A 20,197-nucleotide genomic window follows, 5' to 3' on the forward strand; every position below is an offset into this window, starting at 1 on the left:
GTCTTGGTTCTTTTCATTTCTCTGGTGCTCACTCACTCAAGCTAACATGACTGAAAAGTATACTTGCTTTGCTTATGAAGTCACAACACACACAGATGGACAACTTCTGAGAAAATGACAAGGAAGAGATGGAAATTTCTGAGTATGAAACTGATAACAAGAGGGACAAATCACAACACAAGCACAACGATAGGAAGAAAAACATCCGCAGAAGAAGCTACAGAAATATCTCTCAACTACAGTAATTTCAGGAACTTCCTCTACAATGAAAAGGTTAGGTAATTTTCTTTCTCACTTTCAAAACAGATTTCTACCACTTTCTTGCATAATACTTCCCATAGTGGGAAGGTTAGATTTATTAAACATGTAGCTTAAGACTATGCCATCCTGGATAGAGATCTTAAAAACCTTTCTCTTCTCTGTAAATGCACCCCCCCGCCCCAATTTGCTTTGGTTGAGGAGGAAAAGTTAATTCTTAAAATATATTTAACTTCTTTTGGTGGTGGCCTTTGCTGAAGGCATCTTCTTTCTTACACATAGACACTGACAATAATAGTGAAACAGTAAAGCTGAAAGAATTTTTTATTCTCAGACTTGGCTCAAAAAATAAAAACAGGAGTCAAGTCTTCTGTAAGGCTGACATAAAGTACAATGGGATTAGGAAATGAATGAAACATGGGGAAAAATGTTAAAAGAAAAAGAGAGGGTTGACAAACAGACACAAAGGTGAGGTTTGCTGAAGGAGAAAAGTTTTGAACAAAATTTTCTATTTTATGGGTCCAGTTTCATTCCTCAGTTATCTGTTAGAATTTGTGTTCTGTTTGTTCTACTCTGTTAATTACAGAATATTTATGTGTAACTAGAATTTCTGCTCACTTAAAGTATATCAGGGAATAAATTGATCATCATTTGTATTACCCTATACTTTAATATACTCATAATAGAAATATATGGAGTATTCTACAATACAAAGCTATTTAATTCCAAATCACAATCCCTAGCTTAGTTCAATGCCACATCATTGGAATGTAGTTGTACTATTGTAGAGCTTAAGAACCCTGGTCAGGGTCCTTGGATCATGAACTCATCATTGATAGCACCATACAAATCAATGAGAAATGCATCTGCTTCTGCCTCAGAGAACTTGAACATTAAGTAAAAAAAAAAGAAACAATATACAAATACACAAGGATTTTTGGGAGTGAAAAAAAAAATATTATACAATTACTGTTGGCACTGTAGGAAATTGCTTCAGAATATCAATGTCTTAATCAACGTCCAGAATTATGGAAGTAGAAAAGGCACTTTGCAGTGGCACATGAGGTACTGTACCATTTGACAACCTTTGCTCTGTATATTGACCAAAGGCTTTTCCTATTTAATTCAGCCATCAATGAGTTTCTGATCACTGGAAAGGGGAATCAAAGGCAGACAGTAGCAACAGGTAACCCTATCATTGTCATGTGTTCCCCAGCCAGGGAAACTGGTATGTATTACCTACATTAGTTTGATGAGACGTTGACTTGGGTGATCTAAATCAAAACTCTAATAATAAGTATTGTGAAAGACTAATCTTAGGGGAAAACAGGAACTTCGAAAAATAAAGAAACTCTAAGTAGTTTTCTGCCTGTTTAAATATATTTTTAAAAACACATGCAAATACAAAAGGTAGTTGAAGTAGTTATTTTAAGCACAACCTTCAACCATGTTAATTTAGTATTTACTGTAAAATTGTTGTTATAAAATTGCTATATATAGTTATGAATTATATGTGTTGTAATCTGAAGGATCCTTCAGACAGAACAAATTTATCTACAATTATGACTGCTTGTCCAAGTTGAAAGACTGATCTAGTCTAGATAGCAAGTCAAGAATGAAGCAAGTAAAAAGCAGAATGAGAATATAAGACACTTTGTGCTATATATTATATTCGTCCTGCTTATATATCTGTTTTTACAAGCCACTGCTGTTAATATTTCTTTGAAACACTGCCTTCAGAATCTATAGTCTTTTTCTATTTTGCTTGTGAATTACTGACAAACTAATACTAAAAAAACCACAAAACCATAGTTCTTTTATTTCTTTGTCTTGACCAGCTTTCTTTCATGAGCTCTAAATAATGGCTTCTGGGCAATGGTTTGATTCTCAGTTTAAAAAGGTTTTTTACAGCATCCTACTAATAATGTGTAGCTACTAATACTTAACTTTCTCCCAAATTCCTTCTATTTGGTTTGAAATTCACTGTAAGACTATTAAATCTCTTGTTCTGTAAGTGCACTTTGACATGATGTCACAGTCTTAGCTGACACTGTGTCTTTTTGAGTTAAAAGTTATGAAGTAGTTTGTAGACGGAGTCAAAACCTGTTTTGCCTGGTATTAAAATAATGTTATCCTATAATGTTGGGCTGTGGCAGCCACTGAACAACATAGGCTTTCTTATCTATTTTCTGCCCCTAGTATTCTTTTACTTTCTCTTGTCTGATCCCTAGAACAATTTTATGCCTGATAAATAAGCCTACACATCTTTTCATCAAGCAAGCTTGATAATTAGACTTCATTTTAAAGCCAGTCTGTTTTTCTATAGGCTTTAAGAAACATTTGATATCATGTTAAGTTATATTTTTTTCTGAAATAAATTTTTCAGGTATAAAGGTGAAGTATGAAACATAGCATCTACTGGAGTTTGTGAGAATTACTGTAGTTGGATTTTTTTTCACTTGGCAAGTGCCCTGGTAAATATTTCAGGCATTTTCAAGTTCAATTCTGTATAAAAATAAAATATCACAAAAATCTGACACAGTGCATGAGAAAAAATTAAATCAATGGTCTTATATAATTAAGGATGTTAATAATTTTTCAGATTTAGTAGTTGTCAAGCTACACTCAAGATCAGTTGGGATAAACAGTTCTAGTGTAATAGAGTAAATGATAAAACAATGGCAAAAAGAATTTCTGCGTATTTCAGCAACCACTTCTTGGTTTAGCATCTGATTGCATTCTTATTGTTCTGTGGTAGAAACCGTGCACAGAGAAGATTTCATTGTTTGCAAGAACACTTGTTCAATCGCCATTAAAACTGGTTGCAGCACGTAATACAAGGGAAAAAATATACATTACACAACCATAAAGTTAACAATAAAATTTCATATAAAAATCATCCTAATCTTTAAAACAGACTTGATAAATTCACCATGAAGTTGTATGTTAAAAAAAAGGAAGAAGTTAATAGTTTCAAAGATAAAACAGAAAAAAATATTCCAGAATAACAAGATTTTCATCCTTGCTCACTTAGCCCATGATCTTTGATCATTTGTTAAAGTAACAATCTGGATAACCCATTTAGGAAACATGAGAATTAAAAATAAGAAGAATAAGGAGTTTCCTCACTTACTAACATTTCTCATTTCTTATAACAAACCCTAACACTATAGTCACGTGGCATGAAAATTTCAAACTGGATCTAGGTAATAAATATTAAGGCCAGTAAGAAGTATCCTGTGATGTGAGGACCACTGATCTTCTATAATTACCTTTTTAACAACTGTGATAGATAAATACATAAATAAACAGCTAAAATCCACAGATTTTATGCATGCAACCAAGCAGACATACAAAACAGGGGAAAATGAAAGCACTACATGAGTTTTCAAACCCCAGCCTACATGTAGATGACGGAAAATTACTGAGATAAATACACATACGATGAGCAGCGGAATTCGTCAAAAAGTGAAATGATTCTGAGTTTTCTTCCAAATAAGATTTCTTTCCGACACCTTCAAAAGACTGAGAAACGTCAATCTAGTAAGAAATCCTCATGATTTAGCTGTAATGAAAACTAGTACTTTTAAATAGAATTACATGAAAAATATTTTTATGGAGGTTTTGATGCCAAAATTCTGCCAAAATTTTCCACAGAAAACATTTACTTTTCAGTGGAAAACTGAACAGCAAATATTTTGTTATTTAAAGTTTCGCCTGTGTAAAAAGAAAATGTTGATTTGGAAATTCAGTTACTGTGGCTCATTGAAGTTACAGCTTCACACACTTTTCATTTTGTTTACAACTTTCATGAGGCACACACTGACTAAGCAGTGATCAGTGCAGGTCCTGGATGAGGAGTATAATGGGGAATTTAATATGGGTGAAAACTCAGGCTACAGTGGAGAATGAGAGCATGAGGCATCAAAATCAAACTTGGAAGAACTGCAGCAGGAACTGCAGACAAATATTTTCTGGTGCCAATTGATGATTTGTTTTGTTTTGATTTCAGCCCAATACCAGAAACAGTTTGCAGTGTTCTATTTTTTAAACAGAAAATCTACACTTTTTGTAAAAAACTGTAGAATTGACAGCTTCAAAAGTTCTGGTAAGATTCCTCTTTACCAGACTTTAAATGTGTTGGGGAAGGAGACAGATGGGCATTATGGAATTATTAAAGAGACTTTAATATCTTGCAAAATAAGGAAAAGTGTTTAATATCATATTGTCCTCACTCTGGCCACTTTTCCCTTGAATCTCCCCTACTTCATTTCCTTTGAACACATATATCTTTTGTGGAGAGAATAAATTTTAAACTTATTCCCAATGGCTCCCCAGGGGGTCTTTCCCAAATATGTTCTGATATATACCATTTCATAAGCACTTGGCCAACAAATTGTTAAATAGTGAAAAGTTATTTAGATATATACTGCAGAGACAAAATGAATACAGAAACTGTGTGTCAGTAAAATGTACAGCATCAGCACAGTGGTGAAAAACACAATGCAGTAAAAAGAAATAGGAGTGTTACACATTTATCCAAGGTTCTGAAAAATTGTACAAAATACTTGTGTTATGTATAAACAGTAAGTAAACACTTGATTAGAAACTGTATCATAATACATAAAATGAAGCAAGAAGAATTAGAATTGATCATTAGCTTTGTCATTTCTTACCTTGCTTAATTTAGCTTTCAAAGAGAAAATAACAGGGAATCTAATGTGGTGTATAAATGGAAATTATATATTAATATAAAAACAGGTGGTTTGGGGTTGTTTGGGATTTTTTTCCCAAAAAATATATCCCCTAGCTGAAACAGAAGTTTCTGGATTAGATGCAGACGCTAGTATTCGAATGCTCTGATCATAAATGTCTAATCTAGTTCACCTAATTCTCAAATAAGAAAAATCAAAAGTGTACCTCTCAGCTAGTACAGTCCTGTCAAAGAAGCTGAGATTTTCACATGCTAATTGCATCAGCACTGGGATGACTGGATGATATTCTAACCAGAATACACATTTTTGTTGGTGTGTCTAAAAAGGAGGATGATGGATGTGCAATATAGAAAAAGGAATCAATAGTCCAAAGCTATGGGCCTCACAAAATCAACTTTGTTGCCTACAGTGTTCTTTAAAAACTATGAAAAAAGCAATGTCTTGAAATGAGATTAAATGATATAACAGAATAACAACCATTATAATAAGGACCTGAAGCACTTTAATCACCTGAGAATTTTGGTGGTTTAATCACAGTGTGATATTTATGCTCCCACCGGTATCATTCCATTACATGGGGCTTTAATCTGTTTTCCTTGAAGGCGAGAGAGAGATGCCACAAGGAAAATTGTCATCCAGCCACGAGTTCCCTCTCTCTCCCAAGCTCCTCTCTCCCCATTACCTGTTTTTTTTATTTTCTATAAAACCAGAAAGCCAGGTGCAGAGCCAATTTCTGCGATTTTGGCAACTTCACACTGACTTTCACAGAAATAGTCTTCTCAGAACAGAAATCCTAATTGAGCACACGAATTAAAAATATCTCCAATAAACAAATATAATCCACTTAGAATTATTAAATGAACATACACTTCAGATGTATATTTAAAATAAAAAAATATGCTACCTTAATAAATGTGACAAGTTGAAACCATATGTCCCCTCAAACTAAGGGATATTTGTTTGTAAACCTACATAAAAAGAGAAGAACTATGCAGAAAACAAATATTTTCTGAAAATTATTTAACATGTACTCTTAAATTACTTCTAAATGAAGCAGGCAGTGCCAGTCCAACTGAAGAAATTACTTCTCAGTCCCACCATACCAACTATGTGAAAAACGTAAAAATGAATTACGTAAAATGGAATAACTTCTAACTGGAAGGGTAGCAGTCAAATTTTTTACAATCTAGATTACTTGTAAGGGTCAGATCCGAAGAAAGTCTTAACATCCAGAGAGGAAATGTAAGTGTCTCATCTCTGTGCAAATTGAATCAGGAGCCTCAGAAGGGTGACAAAGAAGTCCATAGGGAGCTGCCTACAGCAAATCAATTGAAAATGAGAAGTGCAGGTGCACGTCTGAAATTCTATTCCTCCAAAGCTTAGGGGGTTTTAATCAGAATTGCAGAATGGAAGGTGCAGTTCTGATCTACCTGGGGCAGCTGGGGAATTGTGAACCTAAGGAGATGTAATCCCACCAAACTGGGGCATAGGCTGAACTAGCTGATTATGTGGGTAGTACTTTACTAGATAAATCTATACCAGTCTGCACCATCCTTCATGCTGTAGCTTGGCTAGGGTCAGCAGGGAATTCAGAACTCCTCTCCAAAGAAGAAATTGTAGATGAAGCAAGAGTCTGTGCCTAGCAGTTACACAGTCAAACAGCAGTTGAGAACTGTGGGTTCTAGTCCCAGCTTGCACAATTGTACATGCATTTTATTTTTCAAAAACCCCATAGAATCATGACATAATAGGTTGAAAAAGACCTTTAAGATCATCAAGTCCAACCATTAACCTAACACTGCCAAGTCCACCACTAAACCATGTCCCTAAGCACCACATCTACACATCTTTTAAATACCTCTAGGGATGGTGACTCAACCACCTCCCTGGGCAGCCTGTTCCAATGCTTGACAACCCTTTCAGTGAAGAAACCTAAACCTCCCCTGGCACAACTCGAGGACATTTTCTCTTGTCCTATCACTTGTTACTTGTTACTTTCAGGTAGTTACAGAGAACGATAAGGTCTCCCCTGAGCCTCCTTTTCTCCAGGCTAAACAACCCCAGTTCCCTCAACCACACCTCGTAAGACTTGAGCTCTAGACCCTTCACCACTTTCGTTGCTCTTCTTTGGACATTCTCCAGCACCTCAATTCCTTTCTTGTAGTGAGGTGCCCAAAACTGAACACTGTATTTGAGGTGCGGCCTCACCAGTGCCGAGTACAGGGGGACAATCATTTCCCTAGTCCTGCTGGCCACCCTATTTCTGATACAAGCCAGGATGCTATTGGCCTTCTGGGCCAACCCAACACCAAACAAGCCAGAGATAAAGCTGCAAGCAATATAAATTAAAATTACTATGCCTGCTGTGATTTAATGTTAATGTTGAAGCTACGCATCAGGTTTGCTCAAAGCATGCCTACAAAATGGGCTTCTCAGGTAACTTAAGCACCTCCTTGTCTCATCTGGAGATCAGATACTTACCTCCTGACACCAAGACAGGTGTAAGTAAGTATGCAGAATAGGCAGATTTACAGATACTATTGTAATTCTGCGTAAGTCCAGTCCTGAATGTCCAAATCTTCCTCAAACACGGGATTTCCAAAGGTAATTATTTCCCATAGGAACACAAATCCCACGAAAGTATTAAAGCAAAGCATGATATGAACTCTTAACTTCATAAAAATTATGTTTCAGTGACATACATACCCACACCCCTGGAACTTTGTAAAAGTTCTGATTAATTGCCAAACAAAATGTTGATTGAGGCCTACAAGCCCTTTGAGGTTATACCCATTTTACAGATGTTTACACTGAAGCACAGGAAAAATTTGATGTTTCCACTGTTTTACTAGTCCATGAATTGCCTGTGAATTCAGAAGTCCTAACTCTCACCTCTGTGTGTCATCTAATAGACAACTCTCCCTCCCTTGGGTCAACATACTCAAAAAATTAAAAACTGAAAAAAGAATAAGAAAATATTGGATGCAATGTACACCCTCTGACATGGGAAGCTTTTAATTTTTCTTTTATCAACAATTTAAGATGCTGAATTAATTAGGCTATTAACACATTAAAAATAAGTGCTAAGTGTTAATAACACCAATTTAATCACTGCTGAGTCAGTTTTATTTTACACAGACTGATGCTGTATTTTCAGCTAAGAAATTAGATAGTAATTAGAAATTACCCAGCAATTATGATCTAAGTGTGATAATTCTCTAAATGTGTTATAAAGTACCTGACAGGGTTTTGATTATACATTGAAAGTTTACTATATCATCAGCTTAAAATCACATGCTTTGTATTGAAGATACTAGAGCAACAAATGCTCTGATAGAGGTGGGTCTTGGTAACTTCTAATTCTGTACTTCAGATTTCTGTGGGTTTTTTGTAACTCCATATACAAGAATAGTCATTGAAACAAATGAGGATTGGCCAGTGTGCAACAAAATATGTGAGACAACAGCTGTTAACTGTTGAGGACCACTTCCCTGCTAGTCCATATTCTATTATTATATGAAACATTATTTTGTGAGAGTTTTGCTTTCAAGATGAGGTTTTTGACAAAAAACCAAGACATTTTTGAAAAATATCTTTTAAAAGACCATCAGCTGATCTCATAGAAGAGAAATGTTTTGATGTTCTTAAAAACATTAAAGTATATTTGTTAAATAAATATTCTTGGAACTATAATCCATAGGAAACCTGTTGAAATAATATCATTAATTACACTTAGGAAAGATGAAAATATAGTTTGCTTCTTACCAGTATGAGAATAACTTTTTTGAGTGCAATCAATTTATCCTTATCTGCTTAAAAAGGTGATTTACTGGCACAAGAGACTCCATTTTGGGAAAACCACAGTATTTTTCATTAAATGTTGATGAATCAGAACATTCTGAATCCTCTTGTGCTGAAGGTGCATATCAAAAACCAGAAAATGTTTCAAAACTAATTTGTTCACTTCGATCTGAGTTGTGATGGTGGTCTTATTCCTTTGAAGTGTGTAGCCTTAAAGGCATTTCAGAATTTTTGTTTTTAAATTTCAGAAATCATAGCTGATTTCAGAAAATGGAATTCAAAGAAAGCTTGGAAATAATGAAAAAGCTTGCAAAATATGCACAGGAATATGAAGAATAAGTGTCACAATGAAGCATAAGAACAATTTGAAAACTGGATTTAGTACACATTTATGTTACTGCTCTGATACGACTAGTGTACTAACATGCCTTATTTTATTGATAACCTTATGGCATTAGGTGGTTTTTATCCAAGTCTCAACCATGAATCAATAATTTAGTGGCAATCTCCATTTTTTGTTTTTTAAAAAAAAGGAAAGATAAAGCATCTAATCTCAGTAGCAGGGGAACCCTGAGAAAAGTTGCCTGAGAATCTGAAATCTCAAAGTTCAGAGGAGAAATTAACAGAACCTCAAATACATTGCTTTGTAAAAGTTGATGTTCAAGCCATCCATGTTTTTTTAATCTGAAACATGATTTCCGAACACAGAGTTGGCAAACTGTAAAGTATTTTAGAACAGGATTGACATTCTTTGTGAAAGCACTTTTGGATTTCCCAGCAGAAGGAACAAACAGTTGAAATGTTCTGGGCAAGAGATTTTTCTTTAGAGCATATTCAATCACATTAAAGGATAATTGTTGCTTCTTACTAATAACCATGAACCACTCTGAGGAGCATCGCTGCCTCTGGAATACACAAGCATTTCTGAAAATACTCAGACTCCAATACAGGGAACACCTTTACCTGTAGCCACAGTCCTTTGCTTCTGCAATTAAACACTTAAGTTCTGCTTCTTCCTTTAGAGTCTATGTAGTACTATTGTATTTGTAAAACAGAGTTCTCCAAAGTACGTGAAGTACGTTTCAGACAAGAGAATGTTTTTTCCCAAGTGAAGTTCAGGTGCTGTAGAACATGCAGTATAATTCTTCTTTGTGGCTTCACATTTCGTTGAATGCTATGATTCAGCTACATCAGGTATTCTCAGTCGTATCTCTAAAATTTTATCTTAAAGGACTAACTAGATAGGTAGAGGGTGTCAGAAGTTTATGTCAGCTTTAAGTTACTGATAGTGTCAAAGCATTTTTATTGCAGCCAAAAGAAACTTGGGCTTCAGTCTGCCCTGTTACCACTGTTTGCCTTACAGTGACTGAAACAAGTTACAGACAAAATTACCATGCTGGAGAGGTACCTTCCACAGTGCAGTGCCAACCCATACTTCTCTCTCTGAGGCTTGTAAATTATAATAATACTCTGTTTTCATCTATTCTACATTATTTTATCTGCAAAGCTGCTCTCGATCACTACTGAATAAAATAAATTGATGACATGAAAATATTTCTGTGTACCTGAATTGATGTTAGTACAGCTGTTAAGACTGCTTGGATTTGACAGCATAAAATAGTTGTTAAATTAAATCAATGAAATTTTCATTTACCAGTCAGGTAAATTAAACAAGAGAAATTTGCTGTTCATAGCAGTCTAAACTTTTTAATAAACAGGTTTCTGTTTCAGACAGTATTCTGGTATACATACACCCTAATAGCATATTCCAGGTGCTGAAGACTCCTTTTTTTTTCCCTTTTTCTTTTTATCTTCTGCCTGCTTTCATAAAAGAACAAACTTATTCTATTTGTTCTTAAGTTGTGTTTACCTCAGATAACTCACAGATTTGTAAAAGGCAGCTTAGAAAATGCTGACACCCGAAAAGAAAAGGTTTTGTGATGCAAAAAAAGGATATTTCCATTTGAGTCTATACATCTTTTTCTCCTTTTCTTTTCTTTTCTTTTCTTTTCTTTTCTTTTCTTTTCTTTTCTTTTCTTTTATTTTATTTTATTTTATTTTATTTTATTTTCTTTTTTCTTCTCTTCTCTTTTCTCTTTTCTTCTTCACAAGAGTTTCATAAGAGTACATTTAACTTACACATTTAAATGAAAACTACAGCGGCATTACAGGGTTCCTAATAGACTTAGTAAGCATTATCATGACTTTTTTTGTTTCTTATATTATATAGTAGCACATTTGCATAATAGTCCATATGTTGGAGAGCTTGCTTAGAGACTGCTAGTCCCCTCTCAGTCTGCAGAGATTAGACAAAGAGCTCCTACGGCTCAGGAGTATTTGCCAGTCACTGGGATGAATTCATGTTCCCTTCTCTTGCTCTCCTGCCAGTCTTATGACTCCGGCTAACAGTTGCAACAGAAAGCTTCAACCCTTTTTCAGAGCACACCATGGCCAGTTGGTGAGGATGCTCTCACTGTCTCCAATAAAAAGACACTAGTGGTAGCATCACCAACAGAACTTTGCTCTTTTATGTCTTAATACTCTGCAACAGAGCACTCGGGAACCTAAGTGGAAAGAAATATCTACTGCAAGTCAGGGCCTTAATCTCCAGAGAGGGCACAAATTGAGACACACCAAATATGCTTTGTGCACCAAAAAGCCCCTTGCTCACTACTGAGACTCTACAGAAGTTCATTGAACTCTCTCCTCTGGCTTTTAGACAGACTTATCTTAGGAGGCTTGGATGTTTCCCCTGGTGTTTGTAACTTAGGTTGTATTGATTTATTTTAACCTGTATCTTATGACTTAGATGGGTGAGCACGTTTTAGATGTTTTCAGTAATTAAAACTTTAAATTTATTTTTCATCAATACTCTCCTTTTTTTTAATTTACAAAAATTACCAATAGTAAAGTCACCTGTACATAAGAAATATAAATGGATAGAAAATGGCAGAATTTGCCCATATCGAACCAATAGACCTTATTCTCCATTTCTGTAATTCCAAATATCCAAATTACAGAACATATGCCCTGCAATCACTTACCTGAATTACATCTATTTTGTGGCCCACAAAACTAATGACAAAATATATTTGGCATACCTTAATTTGTTGGTTAACAGCAATTCCATTTATACTGTGTGTTCTCACAGACTGCCATAAAATTACAGAGAATTCAGAAAACAAAATCAAAATTATTTCTGTGATATATGAAACTACAAGAAAAGTGTACTTCACTAAAAGGCATTATGCAGAAGTCAATAGAGACTTTATGAAGTATTGACCAAAAATCTATTAATAAAGATTTCTATTACGGGTGCTAAAATTTTAAAATTAAATACCTAGATTATCTTCTGTTCCAAAAGGTCAGTAGTCCTTTACCATTTTTGCTGGTATTATACAGTTATCAAGACAACATAATCATTATGAAGACACTCATTTTTAGAGACAAGCATGTTTGGAAGACATCATAAAATAGGAAAAGACATCAGTGTCAGAACTTGCTAATTTACAAAAAGGGCTATGATGTTTACAAAATAATGACAGGGTGATTTGGAAGTAACAGATGGGAGTAAAAAAAAGTGGAAATGTCAAAAATACAATGGAAAAGCAAAGGAACATATGAGAAACTGTGTTTATGTGAATGATCAATAGTCTGTGTACAATTAAAAAGAATGCATTAATAACTCTGCATAAAGGAACACTTGAGGCTGGTTAAAAAGCAGTTTGCCAGCAGGCTGAATAGGAGCAAGGAGATATCATCTTTAAGCACCAAAGATATCAGATCCCAGAAAAAAGGATTTACATAGTTCAAAGCCTCCCTGGCTAATCCAGTAAAAATCTGCAGTGGGAATCAGTCAGCTGCACTAAATGGCTGCCTACAGGGAGAGTCATCAAGGCTACCTCCCTTTTTTATCACAGAATGCCCCTTGAAGGCAATGGCAACTAAACAACACTGTTGCTGACTGTGAAACTGTAGCCTCAGTGTTGGGAAACAGATGGGAATTTGGAAAGAATTGCTTAGACTTAAGTGGGATACAACTGAGAGCTTCTCAAACTATCATTATATTCTGAGCTCAGGTAACACTGGGAACTCTGAACAATGATTTACCAATTTTGTTGCCTGAAGAACAACTGAGGAGATAAGCATGTGACAAGCTGAAGCTAAGCCTACATTCTATATGTCTTATTAAATACCTGTTTCTGATACCCTAACCTTAAGATCTTACCAATGCAGGTTTTTTACTGTTTTATTTATAAACCTGTCTAATATTGTGAGGTGAATCATGATTCAGAGAAATCAGAGGTATGTAGTATGAATAAAATTTCTGAGACACCTATGTTCCAGAACATTTTTAAACTCAATGGGAATTGAGTACTTTCTGCAAGTCTGATAGGGACCAGTGTAGGAAGAACATACGGATGGCTGTTTTAGATAATAGCAAATGTCCATATAGTCCAGAAGTGTGTCTCTCAAAAGGAGATGACTAGGTAATGTGAATGTAGGACAAGCATTCATGGTACTTCACCTAATACTTTCTCAGCTTCTACCACGTTGTGGTTTAGGAATGCCATGAGCCAGAGGTGATCCATGTGTTTTACTAAACAAGCAATAGATTATTTTTTATGACATTTTTGAGCCTTCACTGAACCCATGTAAACTTTTGGTATCCAAAGAATTTGCGGTTCGGAGGTCCAGAGCTTCACATCACACACACTGCATGAAGAATCACTTTGGTTTGTTCTGAACTGGTCACCAGGTAACTTAACCTTAAGGTAAGTTGACCTTAATGTCTTATTAATACTTTTTTTTGTAAACGTTCCTTGACTATAAACTTGTTTAGTGTGAGAGTGGTATTTACAGATGCTGAATTTGGGACAGAGTTCCTTTCAGCAGATAGATACTGATCTAGCGAGGTGGCAATGACTAAAACATGGCTCCTTCCAGCTACCTTAATTCTGGACAAACTTCCACAGTGTAAGACTTAGTAGACTGCAATTCACACAACTCCTGGAAGATCACAGAATCACAGAATCATTAAGGTTGGAAAAGACCTGTAAGATCATCAAGTCCAACCAGATGTACCACAGTTCCTCCTTTCTTAAGCTATACATAAAAGAAGGAAGAAGAGTGTATACTCCCTCACCCCATCTTTCACCTGTATGAACGAGCAGTGGAGAAAATAGCTTGAATGAGTCTCTACACCTTCCTTATAACTGCGAGCGAAGACCTGCACCTCAGTTGCCTATTAAGCATATGGGAGATAGAAAGGAGAAGGAAGGGAGCATACATTTTCTGTCAACCAGCAGTGAAGGAGGAAAGAAATATAAGCTTTTTGAGGCAGGGGGAGACAGAGGATGACTCTTTCCCTATCACCCGCATGCAAGTACTGAATAAGTTGAACTGTTTCATATGGTAGGCCTTGCAAATAGTATCCATTTCATTCCTGGTAATACTGAACTTTCAAAACATTTATTCCTAAAAATGTAATGCTTTACTAAAATGTATTAATTTTGAACTATTACTTTTAATTTCTTTTTGGTTTTTAGTTCTTAAATGCCAAATATCAAGATTTAGTGTAGTTTGACATAAGCACAAATTCACATAGCACAGATGTCATGTAAATATGTTGAAAATATGTTTTATTTTACTCACAATACAATCAAAACTTAGGATATTTTTAGAATGTGTTTAATGCCTTGTTAAGCTGTGTACCTGGTTACACATGAGCTTTCCCTATTATTCATCTGAAATCACTGCAGAAAAGCCTAGTCAAGAGAATTTATGGGCTACTTCAGGCTGAAATTTGGAAAAAAAGTATGTATTGTATATTCATTAATCAATGAGAATCCTTCTTTTTACAGTCTTGTTTTGTGCCAGATACTGAAATTGGATCTGTTAAGGGGTAATCTTCTAATTCATAAGAAGCCCTACTGAAATTACTTAAGTTCAACCTATGGATTTTATTCATAGCATTTCATCCCACAACTTCTCGAAAGCCACAATTGTCATCTGAACTACGTTGCATTTGTGGAATTCCGTATGTTACTGCAAGTTTCTCACTAAGTAAAACAGAGTCACAGACATATATGTATTTAAAGGGATCTAAAATCTAAATCTCATCTGAGTTTCAAAGTCAGTCTTTGGACAGACATTTTTCAATCTGAGGTCAATCTCATACTCACTCTATAGGGAGTATAAGATAATACATTCTGTAGTAATGCAAACAGAAAGTATAATAGGAAGCAGTCCTATAGATAACTATTAAAATGCCATAAATTTCAAGAAAAACCTCTTTTGCAAGATTGTGAGGGATTAACTTCTTCTGATCTATATGGCTGCAAGTCAATAACAGAAACTTTAAAGTTATAACTTCATAGATAATTGAACAGATAAGTACAGATAGGTTTACTACAGAAAAATATTTTAAAGATTAGTTTGGCAAAATCAAGATACATCATGTTGATTTCAGCTTGTGACTTGTGTAAATGCATTCACAGTATATGGTACTCACAGTACTCACAGTAGCAGTTATTAAAGACTGAAACTGGCAATAAAGGTTTGCACTACAAAGAAAACAACATACTCAACTGTAGATACAAATTAGTTCTAAATTTCTCTATAATAAAACCTGCTAAGTGAGCAGTAATAATTTCAAACTTCACTGCTTTGCTAGACATCATGCAACTTGAAATTTTTCTACAACAAGGAGTTCTCTTGACCCTCAAATTAATTAGTTTGATTGCTACTTTTATTTTTATTCTTTCCTAAGCCTGCCGGTAGCAGTAAATTGCTTGTGAAGAGCACAGAATGGAATAAAAAGCTTGGACTGAACTGTGTTGGAAGGAGGAAAAAACCTTTGCAATTTATTAATGTATTCAAAAGACTGTTACAAAACTTTACAATTTAATTATTGGAAGATTATAGAACTGCTTCAGTGCTTCTGTACTGTGTTAAATAAACTGTACGTGCAAGGAGTAATAAATGAAATTGTTAATTTCAGTGCATCCTCAGGGAATACTAAGAGGGGGGTTTACATTATTTAGAGCTCCAAATGGATTTGAGTTTATATACAGTAATAAATCTTAACTACATTGTTAATTAACCCTGCCTCAAGCCCCTTTTTACCTTAGGAGTTGAAAGACACAGTGTCTGTTAGGATAACTCACCATTCATATTCTTAAAGATGTTTAAGACTGGGAGGATTTGCCGATAATAGGGCACCAAGGCCTCCCCCACCATGTCAGCTGACACCACCAGGTGCTGGAGGACTTTCAGCGTGATGCAGATGACCTGTCGGTTACGAAGGCTCAGTGCATCTGTGATGTAGAAAGAACAGGCAGAAAGCAGAATTAATTTCTAAAATGTAGAGGGAGGGGGAGGAGTCCTCTAATGGACAAATTTAATTAAACTGTACTCTGCTGGGGATTGTAAGTGGGCCTTTATTAGCCCAGCTTTGAAAGATCCCAAAGATGGATTGCAGTCCTGATGTTATAAAACACTGCCTTGTCTGATTGTTATTTGTTCCCACAATTTGTGCTGACTCTTCAGTAACCCAAAGAATGCAGCTCATTATTCCCTCATGCTGCCTGTGTAATACTGGTGCAGTCCAAACACATAAAAAATAAATGTTCAGTATGTACCATTTGGGGCCAATGGAACTGTACAACTGCTAGACAACCTGCAAAGGTTGACAACAGATACATTCTTGTACAACAATTAGTGTTTGTATGTTTGTACTCATTTATTTCACGATCATTTTATTCATTCAACTAACAATTCCTACTATTCTGAGAATTAGTACAATGAAACAAATGTTTATAGGGAAAAAAAACCCACAAAAAACCCTTGTAGGCTTTTTTAAAAAGACAAACATTCTAGGAAATAAAAAAAGATTTTGTCTTGCCTACTTAGATTTTTCTCTTAGCTTTCAGTGTCACGCTTCTAATCTTATGACACTAAAACATTTCATAAATACCTTTTGTTTGTCTTCTCTTTTAATTTTACTAAAAGCAAGTATTTTGCATTCTCTTTTGTAATTAAAAATGAGCCATGCTTGAAATAGATATTTTTTTTTTTTCCTTGCAAAATCCCTCTAGTTATAAAACCTCCTCTGAAATTATGCAGCTGGAAGCAGTTGTCAAATTTGGTACGCTATTATATATTGGTCTAATTTTCCAGTCTTCTGCCCACTTACATAGACATTTAAATCATTGCACTGGGAAAGCAAAAACTGTAAAAGATAAGCTCATATTCAATGCTATATGTTTTATAACGACAGAAGTACATAAATATATGATTCAACATAACATAACATAAGCATAAGCACTTGGAAAAAATTATAGTAAAGAACACACCGAAATTGGAAGAGGAGTTACTAACAACTTCTTCAAGAACTGCCTCTTCACAATGAAGTAATGGGATACAGTATTTCTGGCACTAAGTTTTGTCAGTGCACAGGAATGCTGTTTCGTAGGGAATGAAGTAGTATTCTCACACAGGAGCAACGTCAGTTTTTCCGTCTCTTTAAGCAAATACACTGCACCCCACCCACTTCTGCTTCTTATTCCATGCCTGCTGAGTGTTAAAAATCAGAGCTAGAGCTCCAAAACAAGGGCAAGACAGATTCGTCGTGTGAATGTGTAGAGACAACTCTTGAAAATCAACTAGGAAGTAACCTCCCTTCATGCCTCTTTGCATGCTTATGAACAGCATACTAAAACTACTGGTAAACAACAGAGTTAGAGCGCCCAAGGTATAAAGGTACTGTAGTGCATCATAGGGTGATTCGAAGGTAAAGAAGTGTTGTTAAATGAAAATACAGACTGAATTCCATACTTCTTATCTGCCAAGTCCCTGCTGTAGTCATCAGGCCACACTTAATTTCATATTGTCTCTGAGCATATTAATGTGTGGACAGGAAGTCCATCAATGCAGCATGCTCACACTAAGTTCCAGCAAAAAGGTTGGCTATTCCAAATTATGCTTTCATGGGTAGATGTTCTAAGGCTGCTTTAGCAAAGAGAGACCCCCAGATAAAATTTTAAAGGTTAGGTCCAAACCCCAGGCAGGAAAATATTCTTTTACAGAGGAACAGGCATCACCCATTTTCTTAAAGGAGTGACGGGAAGAGGAAGCTCTGGGGTTCCAACATATAGGTTTATCCATGACTAAATTGTCATACACAGAAATAGTAGCTAACTGAACTAACAGGGAAATTATCATTAACACTTGTAATTTTCAGTACAATAATTATTATTCATACAAACATGGATGCATATTTGTATTCATCTGTATGAATGAATTCATACAAACATGAATAAAATGAATAAAATAATTATTGATACAAACACTAATAATTAACTTAAGGGACATAAAAAATAATCAATGACAGAAATCACAGCTTCTTAATGCTTAACCAACAAATGGTACCCACTTCCAGGAATAGTTCTTCCTGACTGTAGAAGCTGTCCTAGAGGATGACAGACCTTATTTTTAGGCATGCAGAGGGTGTCATGTAAGTGGAAATGGCTGTCCAACCACCCCTAGGAAGAACTTTTTTCTGCAGATGGTGGGTCCCAAAGGTTTTCACAGTTTCCTGTTTTCAGAGTTCTATCTTGCACAAAGACAACCCTGGTTTGAGTGGAAGCCAAGACTGTCCTGGTAAAGATTAATTCCTTAATAAAGTCAAGAGAGTCAATTACGTCTCATGACTGAGAAGGTGTTCCAAGGAGTGCAGCAAAGTGAACACATACTGAATCCAGAATAATGTTTTCAAAGAACAGCTCATCACAGAACCTGTCATGCAAGTGTCCTCACATCAGAGTTGTACTGTAGGGGTGCTTGCTGGAACTTTAAACAGTAATACTGGCACTTGTTTCATCTGCATGCTAGAAAATCAGCTGGATACTTGACCAAAAACAGGGGCATCCCATCCTCCATTTGACATGCAAAACAAAAGACAGAATTTGGATCAAGATTTTGAGTGCTAAAGTGGATATGGTAGAATCAAACAGACTGCAGAATTTGAGCCTGAAGCCTTTCAAATTGCAGAAATCTGCAGTGTGTGTTGGGAAAACACTTGTAAATATCAAAAGTAAGATCAAATTGACTGCAGAACTGTTGTTTTTATTATTAAATATTTGGACTGTGGCATGCATAGTAGTCAACCAGCTCCTGGCTTGATTATATTAGGCATTGTATAAACATTTAATTAGAGACAGTCCCTGCCCCAAAGATACATCAATTTCAAACATATGTTTATCTTTCAAAAATCTGGTAATTATTTTCTGTGTACTACCATCACTGCAGACCATTCTCCCACATGAATCAAAGGAAGAAAATTTTAATGCATTGTATGAAGTAAGTACATTTCAACATTTTGAAAAATGTCAGTGATACCCGGAGGTTAACAGAAATGGAAGAAAGTACTAGTATCCTTACACAGGAATAAAGCAGACCATTTAAAACTCTTAGTACAGTATAGCTACATATCCCTAAAGAAGGAAACATGCATAATATTCAAAGTGTTCCAATTTGAAAGCATGCTAGGCTGTTGCCTTTTGACCTAGAAGTTTGCTGTAAGATTTGGATCTTCACAATAACAGCAAAGTGAATGACCAGTTTGCTTCACAGTTAAAGATAACTTTCCACTCCCTAAAGGGTTTTTAGAGGACTTCCTTCCCTCAATGGTATATATTTCCCTTTCGGTTGTCTAGTTTACATGCTATGCATTGTACAATTCTCTTAAGCAGCAACTTTGAAAAAAACCCCAACCCAATAAATTGATTCTGTTACTTGGTAGTTCCAATGTTTTATCCTTTAATGATATATAACTTGACAATTTTGCTTGTGATGAGGATACCCACTTTTCCAGGAGACCCTCCAGCTTAAATAATTGCTCAATGCAAGTATATAATAAAGTATTTCCTTCAAACATATTTTATTTTATAATCCTACAGTTTTTCCAAACAAGTATTTTCTGAAGTTCATCATAACTTTCTTAAAAGAGAATTTTAAAATGTTAATAGGTCAAATATCTGGTGTAAAAGCTCAGTATCTGAGCCAGCTCTGTCTTTCTACCATTCAAAGCCACAGTAATAGATAATGATGAAATTTGGAAGCATATTTGAAACACTGAACATCTTTGGGATGGACGTTTTTCACAGTGCTCTTTATTAAATCTTGTTAGCAATGAGATAATATACAATACCAATTCACAGAATCGTTTAGGTTGGAAAAGACCTTTAAGATCATCAAGTCCAACCATTAACCTAACACTGCCAAGTCCACCACTAAACCATGTCCCTAAGCGCCTCATCCACATGTCTTATAAATACCTCCAGGGATGGTGACTCAATCACCACCCTGGGCAGCCTGTTCCAATGCTTAACAACCCTTTCAGTGAAGAAATTTTTCCTAAT

The 20,197-nt window shown here is 35.4% G+C and overlaps 1 protein-coding gene across 1 annotated transcript in view; it reads right to left on the minus strand.

Annotated features, from left to right (window-relative positions):
- Positions 1-20,197, minus strand: part of PACRG (parkin coregulated) — a 276,097-nt gene that overhangs the window by 85,261 nt on the left and 170,639 nt on the right. The window contains exon 4 of the mRNA XM_059835655.1: positions 15,944-16,093. Within this exon, the coding sequence (XP_059691638.1) occupies positions 15,944-16,093 (150 nt within the window). The remainder of the gene's footprint in view (positions 1-15,943; positions 16,094-20,197) is intronic.

The sequence above is a fragment of the Gavia stellata genome, chromosome 2 (genome assembly GCF_030936135.1).
Source record: "Gavia stellata isolate bGavSte3 chromosome 2, bGavSte3.hap2, whole genome shotgun sequence".
NCBI lineage: Eukaryota > Metazoa > Chordata > Aves > Gaviiformes > Gaviidae > Gavia > Gavia stellata.